The 20823-nt window shown below is 38.1% G+C and overlaps 1 protein-coding gene across 2 annotated transcripts in view; it reads right to left on the bottom strand.

The window, feature by feature from the left end:
- The window catches only part of TXNRD1 (thioredoxin reductase 1), a 42507-nt gene that overhangs the window by 5121 nt on the left and 16563 nt on the right, over positions 1–20823 (bottom strand). For both annotated transcript variants that reach the window (XM_064654838.1, XM_064654837.1), the window contains exons 3-13: positions 20378–20500; positions 16555–16627; positions 16321–16440; positions 15414–15556; positions 15185–15300; positions 13290–13515; positions 10505–10597; positions 8701–8777; positions 6944–7100; positions 3913–4020; positions 1998–2093 (exon numbers count right to left, since the gene is read on the bottom strand). In XM_064654838.1, the coding sequence (XP_064510908.1) occupies positions 1998–2093; positions 3913–4020; positions 6944–7100; positions 8701–8777; positions 10505–10597; positions 13290–13515; positions 15185–15300; positions 15414–15556; positions 16321–16440; positions 16555–16627; positions 20378–20470 (1302 nt within the window). In that variant the 5' untranslated portion in view covers positions 20471–20500. The remainder of the gene's footprint in view (positions 1–1997; positions 2094–3912; positions 4021–6943; positions 7101–8700; positions 8778–10504; positions 10598–13289; positions 13516–15184; positions 15301–15413; positions 15557–16320; positions 16441–16554; positions 16628–20377; positions 20501–20823) is intronic.

Below are 20823 nucleotides of genomic sequence, written 5' to 3'. Positions count from 1 at the left end.
ACAAAATATATCACAAATTAATGTAACCACTAAAACGTGAACTATCATTAGCACCAACAGATGGGAGATGGTATAATTTTGTTCTCTCTCTGCAAAGATTCAACTAGGAGCTCAGGAGTCAGCTTCCTTGCAAAGTTTTGTACAAGAGTCCTGCACTTACATCAGCAGCATACAAATTTAATACACCCTATGCTCTATGCTCAATTATGTGTGTCCAAATTGCAAACATGAATTTTAATTTTATTCAGGCAAGCTATTCTAACAGAATGCTTGCCTAAGTAAAGATGAGCACCCTGGTTTTCAACAGCAGGGCCTGTGGTAGGTGGCTACATGGTCTGTGTCTTTGGAAGAATTTTCAGTTCGATAGTTGTTTACAGGAAAGGGCCACAAGCTGAAGTTGTGGCTAATCAGACACAACTGGTGGCAAGAAGTGTGTTATAACTAAACTGATGACTACTCTGGTTGCAGTGTTTGCTTTCATTGGGAGACAATATACCTAGAGACTGGCAAAACAAACATCCAGTTACAAGGAAGACACTATTCACACTTCTCATATCTATACTACTGTTCAGTTGCAAAATATGTCAAACTCCACATGTATCCTCAGAAAACACTCAGTAGAATGAGCTGTACTGACTTGACCTGCTTTTCTTAAAGAAAAGTAAGTCTCCTTTAGCACATGCCAGCTGCTGTGGGCTTTAGTGGCCTTCAGGGAATTAATCAGATTTTGCTGAGCATAGATGTAGCTCAGTTGGGTATCAAAAGTTGTCTGTTCTTTCCACTAAATATCACATATATTCGATGCAGTGGATACTCAGTACACTGAAAAGTTATTATTCTTTCAGTCTGAGGACTGAGATTTGCCACAGGGTTTATTTAAATAAGAAAAGCTATAATTGGGTAATAACTAAAATGGAATTATCCTTATTTTCCTTTAAAAATAGAGACATATGTAAGAATAAAACCATAGTAATGCAACCAAGGTAATAAGAGTTTTAAATAGTTACTGAATTATTTTTCATCCAGAGTAACTTCCAATTCTACCTCTAGATACTTAAACATGTTTCAAATTTTCAGGACAAGAAATGAAAACAAAGTAATGAAACACTTTAAATCACCATTAAGCCTTTTCATTTTCTTAAGTAACTTTGAATTAGAACATAACTATGGGTTCTAAGATACCTTCCACACTAGTGCAAACTCCTCCAGATAGAGGATACGGTCAAAACCTGACAGGTTTGCAAGTTTTACAAAATTAAGGACAGATAGATATGCCACTATCTTAGCAGGATTACATTTTAACAGCATATTAGTCTTCATAATAATTCATATTATTAAAATCATCAATTAAACACATGGTGATCATTCAGAGATGGACACACCAATTCTTTTAAACAGTTAGTAATTTTGCTTTTGCTTCAGCAGGTGTTGTACATTTCCATTGCCAGGAAATTTTATCCTAGTCCATGGATAATCCTGGCATTATCACCCTAAATGAGATTTGTGCAGGCAAAATACATTATCCTGTTAGAACAAGCTCAAGAGTTTTATAAGCACGTGTGGGTTTGCAGAGGTTACAAGCTGTGATGGTTTCTGAGACACCTCCATTTCAGAGAGAAGAATCTCCCAGAAGAGAATGTCCAAGCTTGGGGAGGAGAGAATAAACCAATAAAAATTCTAACCATTTCTACATGCATTGATTTGCTCACTTTTCAAAGTTAATGAACAGTCTTAGAGATATCTACTTCTCATTTTACATGTATGAAAGAAGTACCATATACAAATAGCAATGGCAGAATTTTCTTTTTTACTAAGGGTTGATTTTGTATAAACAGGAGTATTGTATCACTATAAATATTTACTATATTTCAAAAGGTAGACAAATTTAAATCAATTTTAATTTGTTAAAAATAACCTATTTATAGACATTGTATCGTCAATGGTCCCTATGATGAACATAAAGATACTGTTTTCCCTGGAAAAAAAGATGCACTTACATTATCTTGAATATTGCAAATTATCTTTGCATAGCATTTGTTGTTGTCTCTGGACGGCACAGTCCACTCCAGAGGCCAGAAATGACTATGGTACACCTGGAAGTACAACACAGGTTAGAAAGGAGTTATGTAATTTCCAAGCAGAGAGCATAATCTTTCAAAAACTGCCAGATTATCTTAAATAATGAGCTATGTACATAGCATTTAGAATATCTGAAATCAGGGTGATGCTCTTTCCCCTTGATGAACGCCAGAGAAGGAAGTCTTTGCAAAACAAGTGCTGGTGTCATCCAGTAATTAAAAAAGGAGAAGCCATTAAAGTTCCAGGAAGCAGTTCACCATGCTCTCATTAAACTACAAAATCACAACCTTCCCTCAGAGAAGACTGTACTGTCTCTGGGTCTACTTGAAATGAAGGCAAAAATGTTCCTCTGAACAGAAAGAGGGAAGAAATAGCTTCAGAGTCTGGTTTTAGGAGAAATGAGAATATCACTGCAAAATGGAAAGTACTTTAAAAGACAACATATTTTCCTGTCTGCCCCAGCTGGACAAATCCCAAATTGCAGGTAAGGCTTTTCACCGACTTGTACAGCACACATATCAGAAAATGATGGGGCGTTTTTAGGCACAGTTCTACCGAGAACTCCTGGCAGCTCCCATTATAAGCTAATCTCAAATCGATTGCTGGTTGAAATAAAATTTTATTTGATCACAACTCCAGTAAAAATATATTCCTTCACAAACTAGGAGAGGCAGTTCGACATTTTGCCACATTAATGGGGTTACAAAGCATTTATAAGCATCACTATCAAACCGAAATTTAACAGGCCTGAATGACAGATGCGCTCAATAATCTTACTGAGGCTTGCAAAAAAAGCCAAGAAAGTGACATGATAAAGAGGTCAGAATTCACTAAATGAGGACTTAGGCAGAACACAAATGCTTCTTCATGCACATTTTAAAAAACGGTTTTGAAAATCAAAAATGCATTTTTCGCAACAAAGTGTCCAGTGTTTCACATATAACAGCAAGAATTTCACTCAATAACAAAAATTTGACTGGGTATATGCAAACTTTGTGGGCAGAAAAGAATGTAAGCCTTTGCCCTGTGGTCAGGTTAACATTACTTTACACACTGACATTTTGAGTTATATTTACTTCTTTTTCTCCACATCCATTTCAGAAAACATCAGCTAAGAGGGACATAAGTTCTCAACTTTGTGAACTGCCACTTATCTGCTTATTCCTCCAAATAATGCTCCTTGGGTGACATTTGCAGGACACAAAAGTTCATTTTATTGTGAGATTTCCTCCCCTTATGCTTTCTGTAATGTGGTCAGTACAGTATTTTGTAAGAACAGCCTCAGGCACTAAGTGCTCATATATGTCTAATTTCACTCTGGACCAGCAATCCCAGTGAATGAAAAGAGATTACTCATGTGAGTAAAATTAAGCACATACCTCTTCACAAAGTCAAAGTAAACAGGAAAAATGAGCAAAACATTTGGCTTTATAAAGTAAAAATCTCCATGGCAAGGAATTTGCCACCACTGTAGGTACAAAAAGCTCCACTTTGACATTAAAACCAGTATATTGCTTCCAGCCCATACCCAGTTTTAATTTATCCTGAAGTATTTGCAGGCACAAAGAAACCCTTTTTCTTTTTTTTTTTTTAAACCAAATATTCCACCTTCATGTCCCTGTTTGCCAAAAATAGAACATATCTGCAATTAGAACTATTGGAATTGAGGATTATTTTTATAACATGTCCGGGAACAGTCAAAGAAGACAAAAAATGTACCCAGTCAGCTCCTGCCCTTACATCAGAGCACAGAATGCTGTGTTAATTGACTCTTAACATTATTTTAAATCACAAATTGGAAACCTAAAGCCCAGATGAAATTAAGGCATTTACCTCAATGTTTTCCTCCCCAAATTTCTCCACTGCGGTCTCTTCAGAGTACCCACAGGCTCCATACTCCAAAGGAGTAAATACAGTAGTTGGAACATTCACATAGTCACACTGTGTGGCATTCAAAACAAAACAAAAAAACATACAACATCAGTAATAAAATCAGCACTCAGCAGTCTGAAACACAGGAAGAAAAGCTGGATTATTCATAATTCTGAAAGCTCTTCTGTTTTTTTAAAATTGTTTTAAATTAAGGTACAGTTTTGGCTTTGTCCATTCCAGAGGTGTTAACTAGAGCAAGAACAAAAAGACAGTTTAAAACCACACTAACATTAGTGTGCACAGATTAAATGGAAAAGGAAATTCAGTGCCCTATTTTAAAAACATACCAGATACAGGCCAAAATGGAGATAAAAACAGTAGAACAGTAGACTGTTCAACCATTTCTATAAAGCATGCTATTTTTAGTTGGAGATGTTGCAAAAGCACCACCACCGTTCAAAAATCATAATTTTTTTTTTATCAACTGTGACCTAGGCAACATCAAAGAACCAAAGACATGGATTACAGCCCTTCTGGGGGACAGCTAGAACAAGAGCTGATACCATGTGCCCAGTCAGATATCATAAGAGGCAAACACTGATCCTTGACTTCACTGCAGCTTTAGTGTTGCAGAGGCTTCCTCTCTGGGCAACTTCTGGGCCTGACCATCCTCACTGTAAAGCAGTTTTTTCTTATGTTCAAATGGAATTTTCCTGTGTTTCAGTCTGAATCCATTGCTTCTTGCCCTTGCACTTTATACCACTCAAAAGAGTCTGGCTCTGTCTTTTTTACTCCCTACCCTCAGGCATAAATACACATTGATATAAGAGCCCCTCAAACCACCTCTTCTGTAGGGTATTTAAATTACCAGCTGTCTCAGCCTCTCTTTATGTGTCAGATGCTCCAGTACTTTAATCATAGTCATGGCCCTTTGCTGGACTTGCCTTGTCCTTCTTGTACTGGGGATCCCAAAATTGGACACAAAATCAAATCTATCTCACCAGATTCAACTGGAATGGAAAAGGTCACTTCCCTCCACCTGATGGCAATGCTCTGCCAGGATGCATCTGCAGGATGCAGCCCAGGATATCCCTGGCCTTCTCTGCAATGAGGGTACATTGCTGGCTCACAGTCAACTTGTCCTCCAGACCTACTGAAGCTTTGTCTGCTCAGCTGCTTTCCAGCTGCTGAGTTCCCAGCCTATGCTGGCACATGGGATTATTCCTCCTCAGGTGCAGGACATTTCACTTCTTGCTGAACGCTGCGAGATTCCCGTCAGTCCCTTTCTCCAGTGTGACCCACTTCTCCACTCTGAGTGACAGCACAAACACCAGTTGCACCAGTCATTTCTTCCAGTTTTGTATCACCTGCAAACTTGCTGAGGGTGCATTTTGTCTCATCATCCAGATTCATTAATTCAGAGGTTAAACAGTACTGGAGTGAGTATCCAACCCTGTGGCACACTACCAGTGACTGGCCTGCAGCTGGTCTTTGTAATGCTGGTCACAGCCCTTTAAACCTGGTTGTTCAGCCAGTTTTCAATCCACCTCACTGCCCACTTACCCAGTCTCTACTTTATCCATTTGTCTATGACAATGTTATGGGAGACAGTGCCAAAAGCCTTTACTAGAGTCAAAGTAAACAAACATCCCCTGCTTTTCCCATACCCACCAAATTAGTCATTCTGCCAAAACAGACTAGCAGGCTGGTTAGCTCTATTTAATTTCTAGTAATTTTATTTTCTATAGACTTCAACTTTAATTAATCTCCTTTGTGACTGGGGATCAACTAAGATGCTGATTACTGTCCTTTCCCCACCTATCCATAACACCTCATTATGTTTCATACAATCACCTTTTCCAGATTTGTTACAACATAAACGTAAGCCAGGTTCACATTTAAGTAGTTACTCATTTTTAGAATTCATTGAATGAGATAATGCTTCCTTTGGCAGCATAAGGATTTTTGTGCCTTGAGAGACTGTTATATGTAAATTAAGACATATCCATAGTATTGCAGTATGAAAAAAACCTGGCTTCTGCTATGGTTCCTTAAACTTTGCCTGGCTAACGCAATGACTTCTGCACACTGATTCAGAATTCTGCTACCACAATACCTGCCAACGTAAAACAAACAACTCAATCAAGCTCTAAATCTGGCCAACAGTTGAACCTGATATGAATTCAGCAGGGTCTAAAAGAGAAGAAACCCTTATGCTCATGCCCTGTGGTTATGAAGCTGAGACAAGCACCCACACCAGTGGTGCCTGGATAACAGTTCTTTAAAGGCACTCTTCTTTCCTCCTGGTTTAAACATAAGGTGTAGATGAGTACCTGTACTGCTCCCATTTAAGCAAGCATAACCTGGCTGAAACCCATAACTGCACTAATATGAACCATAAACACCGAATCGATTATTTCAACTACCCAGGTTTAAATATGTGCTGAGTTATCGGTACCTCTGATCTTCCTTTGTGTCCCTATTCAATTACAACTCAGATCGTGTATTACATTGAAAACACATGGATGAGAGGTGAAAAAAATTAGTGGAAATAACACTGGAAATTAAGAGCATCACAAACTCCTATTATACTCTATTTAGGGATCATAGGTAGGTTTAGGAAACTGCTTATGAATTGGAGTTAAAGCATTTAATAGGATGGGGAAGATTGCTGACTTTTAGGGAAGGTGGTAGAATTAAAAACAAGCTAAATGATCGCAGTTAATTTTATTATCATTATACTCAGAGAGAAAAATAAACCCACTTAAAAGGCAAAAAAAAAAAAGAGACTACTGTTTAATCCATAAAGTATTAATTTCATCCCACACAATTAGCAGAACACATCTGCAGTAATATCTTTGCCAGGGGAAAATTAAAATGATCATCAAAGCTAATCCTTTAAATTCTTCTGGGTGTTCCATAAACAAGCAGGCTTGTACTCTGCACTTAGAAGTAGAGCAGTGACAGTGTTTTGTGGCAACTGTTTCCTTACCTTAGTGGTTGCCCCAGCATAAAGCCTCCGAACTAACAATCTTCCTGCCTGGATTGCCACTGGTGTGAGTTCCAGCTTGTCCTGCAGTATATCTCCAACAGCATAGATATACGGCACATTTGTTTGCTCCTCATCACTGACAGGAATTTTTCCTGTTCTGCAATTGGAATTAAACAAGAAAAAAAATCTAAGTGTGCTGCTGTGAAGACTGGAGGTGTAAATAACCTTGCAGGAGTTAGGCCCTTTAGCTTTAAGAGAAAGACACATATGTGAAGTATGAGGGAAAGAAGTCATATTCACAATCTTACAGACTTAGGCAAGAATGTAAAGTAGTGCAAATTTGACCAAAACTACAGGAATTCACACACTGGACAAGGAGTAGCCTGTGAAGTTGCAATTTGTCTCCTGAATCATTGGTAAGGCATAAATCTTTTCCTCAAACACTCTCTACCACCAGCTGAGCTGTGTACAGGCAACTTTCAGGAATTAAAGGAAGAGACAGTCTCCCACTCCACTTGTAGGACAAAAGAATTTTTCCACTACTGAAATTCCAGTCCAGTGACTGAAGCAGTTTATAGAAACTTATCCTTCAGGGTACCACACAGAGACAGGTCAAGCTGTTAGACACCCTACCTAAGGGACAGCCAGCAAGCTTTTTAGCTGTAAGTGTACTGAGCTAATGGAAGGCTTTAATTATTAATATTTCCTACTTCATCAATAAATGAGGTAGTGTAGTAATCACCACAGGAAACACATGTAACAGGGAAACCAGACAGGCACAGAAACAGTCAAACAGTCACTTGAGAGACCAGTGGAATGCCCATATTAAAAATCCAACTTCCTCAATTTTGCTCATTAACAATAATATAGTTTATGCTAGTAACTTTATAATTCATTCTATTAAGCTGGTAATAGGTGTCCTGACATCAGAAAGATGTGCCCTGTTCTGCAAGACAACACAGGTCTGTCAATTTTGAGTGGACCAAAAGTTCCGCTTATTTGGAATATCACAACAGTTCCCTTTGGCAACATCAGTCACCATGTTCATATATAAAAACCCTGCAGCAGGCAAGTTCACGGTCCTGTGTCTTTTCTTCAAAGGGAAGATCTTCGAGGCCTCACATGTCTGGAAGATGTTTTAGTTACTGATATTGAAAATGTTACTGATAGCTCCACTCCCTGGTGCAACGACCTCACTACATTAAACATTAAATACTCCTCTACAAGAGACAGATTGTTCCTAAGAGTTGCTCCAAGGCAAGAAATAAACTCCTCCAAAACCTAAAACACATCAAGAACTCCACCTGTGAGTTTAAGGAATGCTACTTGGACCTTATCTTTCAAAATAACATATTAAAATATAAACTGAACTCACTGCACTAAAAGCCTGTATGAACACACAGATCTCTGCCCCAAGGGGTGAGAGAGACAAAAACAAGGAGATGAGAATAAAGGAGTACAAGGAACAATTGGCACAGTCTGGAAAACCCTGTAACTGGAAGAAGCTGTGAACCTAGACAGAATGGAACAGACACTTTTGAGTCCCAGCAATTAGGAATTGACTGTTCATTGTCAAATAAGCAAATGTAGCAGCACTGTGGGAGAAAATGCAGCTTTCTGCAACAGTCTCTCATTCAAGTGTATACAAACAGGGGACAAATTTGTCCTCCAAGCTTTTGAATGTCTATGCACCACCACCATTGCAACAGTACACGACACAAGCTTAGCAATGAGTGAATAGAGACATCTGTCCTTACTTTTCATTGATATTCACTCCAACTTTGTCCAACCCAATGTTTCTTGTGCATGGATCTCTTCCGATTGCTAACAACACCTGCAAAATAGCAATGCATGTTACTGATTTTTTAAAACCTCAGAAGTGCATTTTCCTTTGGTTACTATTTTCATTATATACTGAAGATTAGTATCTAAGGCTTGGTCACAGTAAGGTGAATACGTTTGTTACCCATTGTACATCCACAGAGTCCAAGACGAGCCACACCACCACCACGACACAACAATATCAGGTTTTAATGCTAAGATTAAAAACAGCCAAATAACTTTCCCTAGAAAAGTACCCCAAAAGTATTCTAAGCAAATCAGTTAGGGACAGATACTCTATTTCCTTGCAGTTTTATACCAAAGTGTTACACCATATCCCTACCAGAGCAGGTTACCTCAAAATGTTCCCTAAGGAAAGGGTTCTTTAGGAAAAAAACTCAGATGTTTACACAAATCAAATAAAAATATCATAAAATAATATTTGTTTTGATCAGAAAATATTATTTGCTTATATAGGCTCTTAGCCAAGTCACTGTCAAAGGATATTATTTGTTGAACATTTTTTGTTAAAACATTTGTTCAGAATGATGGACAGACCAGGCCAAATTCTTACCCACCCTATCAACTCTGCTACCTTAACAGGCAAATCAAGTTCCAGCTTATGCTATCACAAGGAAAATTGCTATATGCTTTGCAGTCTGGGACAACTGCCCAGCTAACTACATAATGCTTCCCATGTGACAGCTAAGAACTGTATTGAAGGAATCAGTGATCTGCTTCAAGTCTTATAGATGACCAAGCCATGCCAGATCTTCAGAGCTGAAGGCCTTAAAACACATCACACACAGCTCACAGCTTCTATGAGGGGGTGACCACTTCAGTGAAAGATGTAGCAGTAAGAAATCAGAAGTTTCCTTAATGAAGGGATGGTATTGATTTGCTTGCTAAAAAGCTTTCACTAGAAACAAACCCCAGTAGTACAACACTGTGCAACAGCGCTGCTGTTATTGTTAAACCTTTTCATAATACTGGCTCTCAGATGCATTGAGGCATGTCCTTGTTACAGGATGACTGATGCACTATACAGGTACATCAGGTCACTGGCACACAGTATTTGCAGTCTAAAGTCCCAGGTTGGAAAGTGACTGTCTTTTTGCATCCTATGTACTTCCAACTACTCTATTCCCAACTTTTTTTTTTCAGCGTTAAGGCCTATGAAAATGATTGGAGTGAGGTGTGATGGAAACAGTCAATCAAACATACAATAGCATACCTGCACACTGCAATTTTACTGTTTTAAGTGGGTAATTAAGCTTCCTGACTGACTTGCCACAAGTTGGCATTAGTTGCTTTTATGAAGATGTGTCAACAACAGGTCTTGAAATGACATTTGTTTAACTCTTGCAGAGATCATTGTTTTGTGCTAACTACAAAACATGCTTTAGTTACTATGAAAGCTGTTACAAATCATTACTTATCATTTACTACAAATATCAGGCCAGGGAAAAATCCTGCAACTGATTCCACGTGACCAAGCTCATTTACATCTCTAAGCTAAGAAACAGGTTTGAAAAGCATGCAAGTGATTTGGTAAGGCACAGTGATCATGGATTTTGGGACTTTTTTCACATTAATTACCTGTTGATTGTGTGCAATTAGCATATTATAATGATTAAAATAATTTTAAAAAATCTAACATGTGGATAAAAACACCCCACAAAATCCCAACATTAAATGGAAGGCTATTTCACATTCTTCACATATATAGACAGGACTCACAGTATTGTATTCCTCTTCAATTATCTGGTCCCCTGTTGTGGACTTGGCTGTAACTTTCAATCTGCCAGGAGTTCCTTCCTCAAGCTGCTCAACCTACAACATTTTGAGGATTGAGTGGGAGAGGGGATAAAAGAAAAAAGTGTAATTTCAAATAAAAATATACAAAAGCATATTTTTCCCACCACATATCACTGGGAGTGTTTTAACCATAATCTAAAATTAACCATTTATTCTGAAGATTCTTTACATTTCTGCTTGCATATTTAAACATTTTGTTCCATGTCTATGCATTTATTCTTATGACCAACTCAACAAAACCTCATTTCTGTTTATAAAAGTTGACTGCTAGCTAAGTTCTTGTCCAAGTCCACTGTGTGAGCTGCTGGTGTCCACTGCAGACAGAGGAGGTGAGGAGGAAGGAAACTCTTACAAGGCCTGGAAACACCATCAGACATTTTCTCCAGCTGCTTCTGGACGACCATTGTCCCTTTCACCCATGGGAAGCCACTGCCATAGCTCAGACCTCAGCACTACAGGCCTTTGCCCTGTTTCAATTACATTAGCCCAGTATAGAAGGTGCCATGGCCTTGCAGGAGAGGGCAGCAACTGGCTCTAAATGGCTGCAAAAACACCATCAGATTAAGAAAAAAGCCTCATCAGTTTCCCAGAGTCAGCTGAAATAAATATTCCTAGTTTTAGCTGCAGATCCAGATGTACACTCTCTCTCAAAGCAGCAGCTCACTGTCTATTCTAGCGAAGCAAGAAAAAAAAGCTTTTCACAACTGTGCTCTTTGCTCATAGTAATAAAAAATGACCATTTATGTAGAACAAAACAAAACTCAATGTACACTCCCCTCTTCCACCCTCTACTCCCCAAATGTATCAGAAAACAATAAGGTAGAAAGAGCAATACCACTGATTCTTTTCCAAATACCTTTTCCTCTCAACTAAATAAGTGAATGGAATTTGAAGCTATGTTGGTGGGTTATTCTTTATTTCCATTAATATTAATATATGGACTGTGAGGAAAGGACTGGATATCCTGAGCCACGGTCCTTACAGTCCTTCCCTTGCCCTCCCAAGAAAGGGCATGGTACCTGCCTGCTTCCAATGTCTGGCTGTACATACAAGAGACATGTAAGTGTGTGACACTGAACATAATTCTGGGACATTTTAGTGTTCATCCTACAGATGAAAAGGTACTTTTCAACACCTGCCCTAGTTCCTACCTCATTTTCAGTATTTAGAGAGAGAAAAAGTAAAGTTTCTGACAAAGTTTTTACCCTTGTCCTTTATTTTCTTAATTTTAAAAAGCCTACTGCGCCATCCTACCAACTTTAAAGAATCACTGTGAGAAGTTGCTCCTGTTCAAAGGCAGCATTATTTGTAATAATTCATTGTCTGCCTTCAAACGTCCCAATGAAAGGTTTTAATAAGCACAAAATGAATAACTTCAAAAACAATGTTTGAAAGAGATCAGAAAACCTGCTAAAAACATACCCAGCAATTTAAGTTGAGGGTATTCTCAACCAGAAACAGGGACAAATATTTTATTCCCATTGAAATCAAAGACATGTACTGAAGTGACAGGGTAAAATAGACAAAAGTGCATTTTGTGACTAGGGTGATGGACTGCTCTTCCCAGGGTGCACCTGGTGCTTCCCTCTGTCTCATCCCACATCTGAGCTTACAAAAATATATGTCTGAAACAAAAGCTAGATCATCATCCCTGTTTTTTATACAGCATGGGATTTATGCAACAAAGACATGTAAAAACTAAGTTCCTTGAAACATCCATTTTGACTTCTCACAGCAACTCTCTTTCTGTGAGAGTCAGACAGACAGTGTGATAACTGGCAAGAGCATTTTTAAAACTACTCTTGATACTGCTAAAGGTGAAAATGAACAGTCTTCACTGAATTTAATGCTTTAATCCCCAAAGTCTTAAACTCGATAACATGCTGGTTTAATACCAAATTGAAAATTGCTTAATATCTGATTTCCTATTTCAGAATAACTAGGCACTAACTATTGTGGAAAAAATAAACAAAAACATAAAGAAAATACTGTTAGCACCCTTTGAAGTCTTTGATAAAGCAATTAATTAGAAAAGCTCCAGAATTTATCTAATCTGATTCAAATTCAACCTGAATTTGCCTGTACATGTGCCTATACGTGTAGCTAGTTGCAGGAGTACTCTTATTGAATTTAACAAAAATTGACCAAATATTTAAGGACTCTGCCAAATAAACAATATAGGTGGATACTTCTAAAGCCAATTTACTTTTCTGGAGAGTCCACTAGTCCTGGGCATATAAACAGTATTTGCCGGCTGAGAATTTGAGAACTGGCAATGAAAAATATGACTATTTGTGATGCACTGGAGCCTGATCTTATATGAAATTATATATCTGCTTAACTATGAGCCTGCAAGAAGTTTCACAGATTTGAGGACAACTGCTGAATTTAAGTTTATTCAACATTTGCAAGACCAGGATGTGCAGGTGTAACATTTTCAATGCAACATACTCCAACCCATCTAATTCTGATTAAAACAATGAATATTGGAATCTCACAAAACTTTAATACTAAGATTAAATTGTACCTTTCAATTAATTAGGGTTCGTGGATTTACTCAGTTTGAAACAAAAATTAACCCATTTTATATCATAGCAGATCCTGTATTGTAAGTTCAGCTTCTGTATTCGTTAAAATAATTTACATCTTAAAACATTAGGATGGGTATATCCCAATCAATTGTAGTCATATACCACTTTGAGCCTACCTTGGTTGGCACAAACTCTCTAATAAAGTTGACTCCATGTTCTTTCATATATTCGCCAATTTTGTTTGCCATATCCTGGTCAAATCCTCTTAAGAGGATGGATCTCACCATTACAGTGACATCTAATCCAAGGCCTGCAAGAAATCCTGCACATTCCAAGGCAACATAGGAAGCTCCAACAACCAGGGTTTTCCCTGGACAGTAAGGCAGAGAGAAAAGATCATCACTAGGAGAAAAAAAAAAAAATAGAGGGAAAAAAGAAAATACAGTTAAAGGCAGCCCGAAGAATGTATCACGCTTTATATTTATCTAATTTATTCTGTAACAATAGGACTTTATTCCTCTTCGTGCTCACTAAAAAAAACCAACTTAATTTTATGGACGTTCATCTGGCATATAAGATCAGTACACGACAGATTAAAAAGTTATAATTAGGAGTACACACACACACAAAAAAGAAAATTCTGAATCATCACAAAAATGTTGAGGGTTTTAACAGAAATTTAGGACAAATTGTTAAAAAGATATGTTGTTGGGTCTTTTTCACCTCTGAATCTTGCTTTAAATATTTTGCTGTAAATTTTAGCTCCTGAGAACTAAAAGAAGAAGGGGTTCAACTTCAGGATAAAAATACCATCTTCACTTTTTTGAAGACTTATTCCTTTTGCTAAAGCATTATATGCAGTGTCAAATACACACAGACAAAAAACCACATTAATGCAAACCACAGTAAAAAAGCAGAGACAGAAGTATGAAATTAAGGAAAACATGTTTATTTACCTGCTTTCCATTTCTTTCAACTGCTTCATCAAGCTACATCAGTTCTACCACACTTTGGACCCAGACTATAAAATCAGGGCTTCTCAAGGAAGCCAGGACTCATGGAGGCACCTCAGTTGCTCAACACAGACTTAGATTTTGGAAACACAATTCTCCAAAGATTTAACTCTAAAATAAGTGTCTCTTCATCAGAGTGGTGGAATAAAATGTCATTGTGTAATTAAAGGCTGTTCCTATCCCCCAAGGAACTCGGTGAAGATTATACGGAATTATAGTCTCAATCTGATAGTCTTTAAGTCTGGAATTCCTGACTCTTCCACCGTAATGTTACTTTAAAGCACCCTTTACAAGCTATATTATCTATTATCTTTAATTTCATTACCACTTATTAGAAGGAAACATACCACATGGTGTATGGGTTACACAGGGATAATGCCAGTTATTTATTTCATTGCCATAGGTTTGCCAGCCTGTAATTCGAACCTCTGTTTCTACATTAGATAACTTCAAAGTTACTCTGATAGGAAAACACATTTCATCTGCACATCACATGTTTTTGGTCAAAATGATGCTAGAATTGCTTGGCCTTATCAATTAACGAGCCATTTGAAACCAGTTTTCCCAAAATTTGAATTAACTTCACTGAGTAGCTGGAAAAAAAATGAATGAAGACCAATACATTTCTAACAACTTCATAACATCAGTTGCTATGCCACTCCTGCTTTCTTGGTAGCTGAGCACGGAGGTTTCTTCCAAGCAAACTCTGCTCTTCAGTTTCAGAACTGAAAGACCATGAGGAATAGAGGGGAAGTGAGTGCACTGGTAACTGGGGTAGAGACAATGAATTCATTTTATGACTAACACACACATGGCTTCAGACATTCTCGTTACTGCTGTTATTAGTCAGGAACAGAACCATCCTAGACAGCCACTCCAGTCCTGTGGTGTCTACTAGACACCGATGTTTTTGGCACCTTAAAGTCTGTCTATAGGTATTCTCCTACCCCTACTTTCCCCTAACAAAAATTTACATAGGGAAGAAAACCAGCAACCAAGCAGCACTGTTCATGCTTCTTACACACAAGGAATGACTTCATATTCCTCTCTGTTTTTACCTGCTAATGCAGTATTCCTTGTCTCCAGGTATACCCAGGTAGCGTGGTCGTTCACCAGTGGCAATGAGAAATCTCTCAGCCGTGTACAGCTTCTCAACTCCTCTTTTGTTTGTTGCCTACAGACAAAGTATTAATCCAAAGTGAGTGTTGGGAAAAATTAGTCTGTTTGAAAAGCATCTCTATTCAGAACGTACTGTAGGAAGACACAGCAAACAAGGTTAGGGAGTACCTTAATTGTGTGTGGTCCGACAAATTCTCCATATGCATTCTCATATGTGACTTTGTTGTCTCTCAGCGCAACCCGATAGCCCCAGTTCAGTGAACCAATGTAATTCTGAACAGATTCTGTCATAGTCATCCAGTTGTGTTTGACTGTCAGAAACAAAAGAGGAAAGTTCATCTTTCAGTTTGAGATTTTCTTTTTCCATAGCGAAACTTGTATTCTCAGTCAGATTTCTTTTATGACCCAGTCACCTTTAATTTACTCCTTTTTTATTCCAGGGTAACTCTACTGAAATCCAAATAATTACATCAGCATAGACAACGTGAGAGGTCACAGTGGAACTGATATGACTTAAAACACAGAAAATTCAGACTTACTGCATTATCGAGAGTATTATATTGGCAGATGCTTTGAGAAGGTGACAAATGAGGACTTTGCATCTCTGAGAGATGTTCCCCACTACAGCATTATATCCTAAATAAATCACAGTCCTATAACCATGCACATTGGAGCTAATATAAAGCAAAATTCATCTTCTTACATAGTACTGACAGAGACTTAAGGAAATCTTTGCTTGCAACTATATGAAGTTTCTAACAGGGATATTCTGGGGTATTCCCTTAGACTTTGTGGTACTTTCAGAAATGAAGCAGAGCCTTACTGCTTTTATTCACACAACAATCTTATCAATTACTAACATGATCAGAAGCTATTAATAAAGAGATGATAAGCTGGAAGACAAAAAGCTCCATGGCTTTAGACTTGAAAGCACTGAAGTTTATGTGTAATCTCTCTGAAGTTGCTCCACATTGTTAAAAGCAGACATGCTTTAGTGCAACAAGCACTTGATTGTGAGAACAACCTCAGGATTTTTGGTGCAAATGACAAAAATGAATAAAGTGTCCTTCTTTACCTTCTTCTGTAAACTGCCATCCAAATTTGCGTGAATCTTGCAAGGCTTGTCCAAGTAAAGCAGCCTGGTGCATCAATTTTTTAGGTATACAGCCCACATTTACACATGTTCCTCCAAGACCTGAGAGAAAGGAACAGAATATGGTTTCCACATCAGTGTGGCAGATTTGAAAGATGAGAGTCAGAGTCTGAATAAAGCTCCTTTATAACAGGTTTGCAATGAAAGGAAATTTACCCCATGAGCTTCCCTGAGGTGTGGGCTTGACAAAGTCCAGTACCATCACTTTCTTTTCATATTTGGCAGCCTCCTGCAAAACAAATCAATTAAGACCCACATCTAAATATTAGAGGTTAAATTTGGAGTATATGATAACATCATGCATTGCTGAAAAGCTTTGTGACTTTTAATTAAGTTACAATGAATGATTTGCAAGGGAACAGACAGACAGTCATTAACCTTCTGAATTCATCTGTGCATTCAGCAGGAAAAAGAAGATAAAAGGGAAAAAAAGAAAGGCATTCATCCTGCTACACTACAGCATGGTACCAGCTGATACACAGAAGATTCTGGGAGTCCACTCTCCTCTTCTCTTTTCCATCCTGTCAGTTTGTTCAGACTATTTCCCAACATGCCCATTTACTTTTAACATACTTAACAAATTCCTAATTAATCCAGTTTTCCCTTCAAAGATGGTTTCTCCAACATTTGTTTGAAACCACATCACACAATGACATAAGCAGTCACACGGTCAAGCATGAAAACTGTGCTTAATTCAAATTCTTTTCTTGTAGGAGAAGGGAACACTAGATTTTGAGCACAATCTGTAGTTGTCAGGCTCAGCTCTTGTTCTTTTGGGTGACATGACCTGCAGCAAGCTGACTTCACTGTCAGGATGAACAAAGATAAGCCCAATGAGGAATGACTGAGGAGCTAGAGCTGTTTAGTCTGCAAAAAAGGAGGCTCAGGGGGAACCTTATTGCTCCCTACAACTACCTCAAAGGAGGTTGTGGTGAGGTGGGGGTCAGTCTCTTCTTACAGGCAACTAGTGACAGGACAAGGGGAAACAACTTCAAGTTGCACCAAGGGAGGTTCAGGTTGGATATTAGGAAACATTTCTTCACTGAAAGAGTGGTTAAGCATTCAACAGGCTGCCCAGGGAAGTAGTGGAGTCATAATCCCTGGAAGTGTTCAAAAAATGAGCAGACATGGTGCTTGGTGATTTGGTTTGTGGGTATGGTGGTACTCAGACAAAGGTTGGACTTGATGATCTTGGAGGTCTTTTCCAAACTTAATGTTTCTACAATTCTATATTTCCCCTGAGAGGTTTCCTTAGCAAATCTATAATCAGTGACTGTAAATGACACTGAGAACTGAAATTTCTGTACTGATTCCATTGCTTCCTTCATGCTTTTTAAGAAAAAGGCAAAAATCCACAGCAAAAACTGCTACCACGGAGAAACACATAAGTAAGCCCTGTGTAGCTGAGAAATAACAATGACAGACTCCCCCCATGAGATGTAGCAACATAACTTTGCTACTTGGAGTAACCACAACTGTGCAGCATCACATGATGAGTTCTTAGACATGTAAGCAATAACAACTATAGGCACAGGGTATTACTCAAAGGCCTTGGGTTTTATTTGGGAGGAGCTGGACAGTCTTCAGCCTTATGTTACCAGTAATACTTGTTAAACCAAATAGTTGACAATAAGAATTTCAATTTTAAATGTATCTTACTTCATGCAAAATGCAAATGATAATTCAAACAACGCAGTCTGTAGACACCTTTGGAAAATACTGAGGTAATGGATTTCCACTTCAATAAAGATCTAGGTTGGCCAAGAAGCTAATTTCTATCCATTAGCAGTACCTCTGAGAAGGTTCCTCAGGAAGGTGCTTAGGGACTGAGATGTATCATTAAAGCTCCTCTACAATGACAACTCTTAAACACCACTCAAAACAGCTTTACTAGTGTTAACTAAGTAGAAGGCATGGATTCCCAAGCTCACACTCAGCTGTATACTCGTGTAATACAGCAGAGCATTCCACTGCTACTTCAGCAGAGATCACAAACAGATATAACCACTTCTGCAGAGTGATGTGCACAGCCACAAAACCTGCCCTGTAGGCTTTCAAACCCTGCTGGGCTCAGTGCAGTGCCCCACAGACACAGCAAGGCTGCTTATGGCTGGAGCTGTTCTGTGTGAACTGACAGTAGGGGCCTGGTGCCTTGGTCTGAATTTGCAGTTGGGCTGCACAAAGTCAACTTGGCAGAGTTTGCACTCACTGTGGAGACGTGCCTCCAAATTAACAAGCTCTGAGCACAACATAGAGAGGAAGATGTTCACACAAAGCTGCATGTGTCGTAGTGAAAGGCACACATTTAGCCAATCTAGTTAAACTACTGCAAACGTGATTGTAGATATCTGGAACTTGGTTTAAGAGCTGTGTAGCTGGGGATTTTTTCTGTTTTGTTTTGGGTTTTTTTAAAGCTTTTTTTTAAAAAGCTTTTTTTAAATTTTTTAAAGGTTTTTTTTCAACTTCATGAAACTGATATGAAATACACTTTACTACTGATAACTACTGATGACTTCATTGATCTACCATCTTCTGCTCTACTCTACAATCATTTGAAAACACTAAGAATCAATATACACTGACTTGAAGGAATAAGGCAACTTATCTTCCCAGCTGCCATGTTTTCTGTCACGCAACTGAAAAATGATGCAACAAACATCACTGCTGTAGCTTCACAACATAGCACATGTATACAACAAAGCAGCCAGTCTCCTTATGGAAACTTCAACAGATGGCTTTTTATTACTAAAAACTGTTTTTGCATTACTGCAAGTTCCATTTTACTCTTGTTACTCTCTTCTGTTCATCCTCGTCCTCTGAAAACCAGTGTTTGCTTCTCTTTGTGATTCTCAGAATTTTTGTAGATCTTACTTTCAATTCTATGCCATGACAATAGTGCCTCTATTGATAGGAAAGCAGTAAATTACCAAAATAAGTCATGGATGTACAATCCACAACTCAGCCCTGCACAATTCCATTATAACAAAAGTACTTCAAAGGGACCAAGGTTCAGTGTGAATCCAATGTCATGCTGAAATATTTTCTCCTTATTTTCTTTCACTCTTAAATGACCTCTCCACTTTCTGAGAACAAAAGAGATCTCTTCTGTTTAGAGGAATAATCCAGCTCCAGGTCTTGCACAACAAAACACTTTTATTTCTAGGAATTCTCAATTCAGTTATAAATAGTTAATCTTACCAAAGTCAGAAGAATCCAAATGTGCCTGACTACTGATGTGAAGGAGAGCTACTGGCCCACATTAAATTTCAGCAAGTTTCAAATATTTGGGATAATGACAATTCTAAGAGCTGGTATATTTTGTACCACTGTGGATTCTTTTAATTAATTGTAGATATGCCTCTAAAAGCAATATCCTCAACAGACCCCATAATTTATCTGGCTAGAGGCAGGAAACACCACACCCTAGAAATGAAGAGCTGTATTGGATCAACCCACCACCACAAGAGCAAGACCCTAACTCTGCCTAAGTCTAGGCAAAATCTCCATTTATGCAACAATATAAGCTCACAAACCACAAAATCTCTTCCATTTTCAAGACTTAAAACAAGATACACAACTATTTCTGAAGAGGTAGTACTTTTATATAAAACTAGATGCCTCCCGATGTTAATTTTAAATAATTTTAAAAACCTTTTCATTTATGAGTTAGGTTTTAATTCAACTACTAAAAAACACGATTAAAGTATCTACCTGCTGTTTTCCAGCAGCATTATCTCCCATTAGTGGGAACCAAGTTTCATTCTACTAGGGAGTGTACCATGAGATTTTTATGTTTTTCTTCTTCAGAACAAAAAGAAAAGAATATTGTATATCTGGCACTAACCTCAAAACAAATATCACTGATCAGGCAGAAATGTTATGCCCCTACAGAGTCTTAAAGATACCCAAATCCAAGACACTGAGGATGTCACCCACCTACTTACAAGGAAAATAAGAATCTGTATTTTCCCTCTCATACCTTGGCAGCTGCCAGACCACCTGAGCCTCCACCAATGACAATGAGATCATAGTCATAGGAATCTGGCACCGGCGCGAGCCCGTTCATCTCCATCGCTTTCTGAGGCTTATCTTCCTTATGTGTCTGAACAGAGGAAAAAAAAAGTATTAGGGAATATGGAGGATTCAAAAATTAGTATTTTCAGCAGCAAATATTGTGATAAGAGAACATAATTGCATCTGAATTCTCTGAGCTCTGCTTGTAATTAGCTTTTTTTAATTTCAAGTTCTTAATCCATCCTTGAATAGTTCAGTACCTGTTAAATATTGAACTATGAATTTTCTTGTTTGTTGAGTTTCCTTGCAGAGCTTAGTTTTCCATGAAAATACAACCACAGTGCCTCCTCATACTGCACTCCAGGATGAGATACATAACTGCTGACATAAGCTTTCCATTAATTTATTTTA

The sequence above is a fragment of the Pseudopipra pipra genome, chromosome 5 (genome assembly GCF_036250125.1).
Source record: "Pseudopipra pipra isolate bDixPip1 chromosome 5, bDixPip1.hap1, whole genome shotgun sequence".
Classification (NCBI taxonomy): Eukaryota; Metazoa; Chordata; class Aves; order Passeriformes; family Pipridae; genus Pseudopipra; species Pseudopipra pipra.
The sequence above is the reverse complement of the archived record's forward strand: the minus strand, read 5'-3'. Positions and strand labels throughout refer to the sequence as shown.